At 47.6% G+C, this 2500-nt stretch overlaps 1 protein-coding gene across 1 annotated transcript in view; it reads left to right on the forward strand.

Annotated features, from left to right (window-relative positions):
• lrpprc (leucine-rich pentatricopeptide repeat containing) overlaps positions 1-2500 on the forward strand; it is an 88576-nt gene that overhangs the window by 27597 nt on the left and 58479 nt on the right. The window contains exon 14 of the mRNA XM_063191331.1: positions 416-485. Coding sequence (XP_063047401.1) covers positions 416-485 — 70 coding nt within the window. The remainder of the gene's footprint in view (positions 1-415; positions 486-2500) is intronic.

The following is a 2500-nucleotide window of genomic DNA, read 5'->3' on the forward strand; positions in this document are numbered from 1 at the left end:
ACTCCGTCTTTTACTATCGTTTCCTCTCCCATCGTGTTGTGTCGGACTCGTCGTAATGTTTTTTGTCCTTAAGTATTAAGTGTTTTCTTTAGATTTGTAACCCACCAAAGGCAGGTAAATACACTTGCATGTGGACATAAACATTTGTTTGAGTTGAATGCAGTCATCCCCTTCCTTCTGCTGTCTCTCGGTCCTGACCCCCACTTGAGAAACCACTATTGTATATCACACCATGGCATCACATGTTTGTCATAGTCTTAACTTAACTCTCTCTCTCTCTCTCTCTCTCGCTCTCTCTCTCTCTCTCTCTCTCTCTCTCTCGCTCTCGCTCTCGCTCTCGCTCTCTCTCTCTCTCTCTCTCTCTCTCTCTCTCTCTCTCTCTCTCTCTCTCTCTCTCTCTCTCTCTCGTCTCTAGTATCCAATCCCTCATTCCCAGCTCTTGACCTGAGTGTCTTCAGAGGGAGTCTTATCAATGGCTTCAAGAAGTAAGTTTGTTTCATGTTCTGTTCCTTGATAATTTGTTGTGTCTGTCTGTCTGTCTGTCTGTCTGCATCTGCGTCTGAAATGTGAGCTCCTGTGTGTGATGTGATTGGTGTGACTGGTGTGCGAGTGTATTAGATGTGATTTTCTCACCTCAGATTGAGCGCAACTATAGGCCTGTATGCCGCATTACTTCTCAACATGTAATGTGTACAGCGCTGCTCCAAGCAGTGCCCACGGTGTGTGTGTATGCGTGTGTGTTGGGCACGTGACGTGAGCACGCCAGAGGGAGTCTAATGTAAATGAGCTGATGCCTCCCAGAGTCCGGTGCCTCAAAGCCCCATGGGAAATATGCAGATGACCCTTACATGTCACCATTACATGCATCCCTACAACACTTTCTTACACACACGCGCACACACACACACACACACACACACGCGCACGCGCACGCGCACGCGCACACACACACACACACACACACACACACACACACACACACACACACACACACACACACACACACACACACACACACACACACACACACACACACACACACACACACACACACACACACGTGCACGCACACACACACATACACTATGCCGTGCTGCTTTTGCGACATACAGTACACACCCACTACACCACTACTCTTCCTTAGATATATGCACACTCCCATCCCTGTTGAAGTTAATACACCTGCACACACCAACACACTCCATTAAAAAATGTTCTGTGCCTCATCCGGGCGGAATGTGTGTTTGTGATTGCACAGCGGTTGATCTTTAAACACGCACGCACGCACACATACACACTCACACACACACAATGCTGTGGCGTTCTACCGTTTGATTTTGATTGAGCGAAGTCCACACATATATGACACACGCAGTGCTGAAGTGAGGGCTCTGTCAGGTGTGTGTGTGTGTGTGTGCGTGCTGATGTTGAGAGAGAGAGAGAGTGTGTGTGTGTGTGTGTGCTGATGTCGAGTGTGTGTGAGGGAGAGGGTGGTGGCGGGCCTGAGCGCGTGTCAGGATGGTAATTGGGGTTGTCACCGTAAGAGCCTTGTCACCGCGGCAACTGGGCCGGCTGGCGTTGGCCCTGCACCCTTCCGTCACACTGCCTCAAGGTCGGGGGATAATTTAATCATTAAAGAGGAAACGCACGCACGCACGCACGCACGCACGCACATCAACCACCACACATGCATGCTTTTACACACATACACACACACGCGCGCGCGCACACACACTCATGTGCACACACTACTCACGCACGCTTGTATGTGCACACACTACTCACGCACGCTTGTATGTGCACACACCACACACACACATGCTTGCACTGGCGCACACACACACACACACACACACACACACACACGCACACACGCACACACGCACACACACACACTCAAGCCCACCCTTCTGAAGGAACAGCTGACAAAGCTACTGGTGTCATTTCTTGTCATCGTTTCGGGTACACCACATTTGAAGTTATGAATTTTATTGATTTACCTCCATGATCATTTTTGCTGTATACCGTTATCATTGGAAGGTTCATTCAAAACTTTTTTAATTGTACTCTAATGGCTGATGACTTGGAAATTATGAAGACTTTCATTTATGTTGATTATTTGGGGAAACAGCGAAAAATGTCAGTTGCGTAATAATGTGGAATGCGGTGTAGAGAAATGGATGGAAAGATTTACGTCATTGGTGTGTGTGTGCATGTTTTTGCTGTATGTGTGTGCCTGTTCTGAACCGTATACAAAGTGTATTCTGTTCTGTTATTGTGTATACTTGTATATGTGAAGTGTATTCCTGTGTGATATTGTCTGCTCTGAACTGTGTGTGTGCGTGTGCGCGCGCCTGTGTGTGTGTGAAGTGTGTTTCGGTGTGTTATTGTCTTCTCTGAACTAAACCTGTATGTGAGTGTGTGTGTGTGTATGTGAGTTTGTGTGTGTGTGCGTGTGAAGTGTAGTTCTATTGCTGTGTGTTATTGTGTGTTGTGAGCA

The sequence above is a fragment of the Engraulis encrasicolus genome, chromosome 24 (genome assembly GCF_034702125.1).
Source record: "Engraulis encrasicolus isolate BLACKSEA-1 chromosome 24, IST_EnEncr_1.0, whole genome shotgun sequence".
Taxonomy (NCBI): Eukaryota; Metazoa; Chordata; class Actinopteri; order Clupeiformes; family Engraulidae; genus Engraulis; species Engraulis encrasicolus.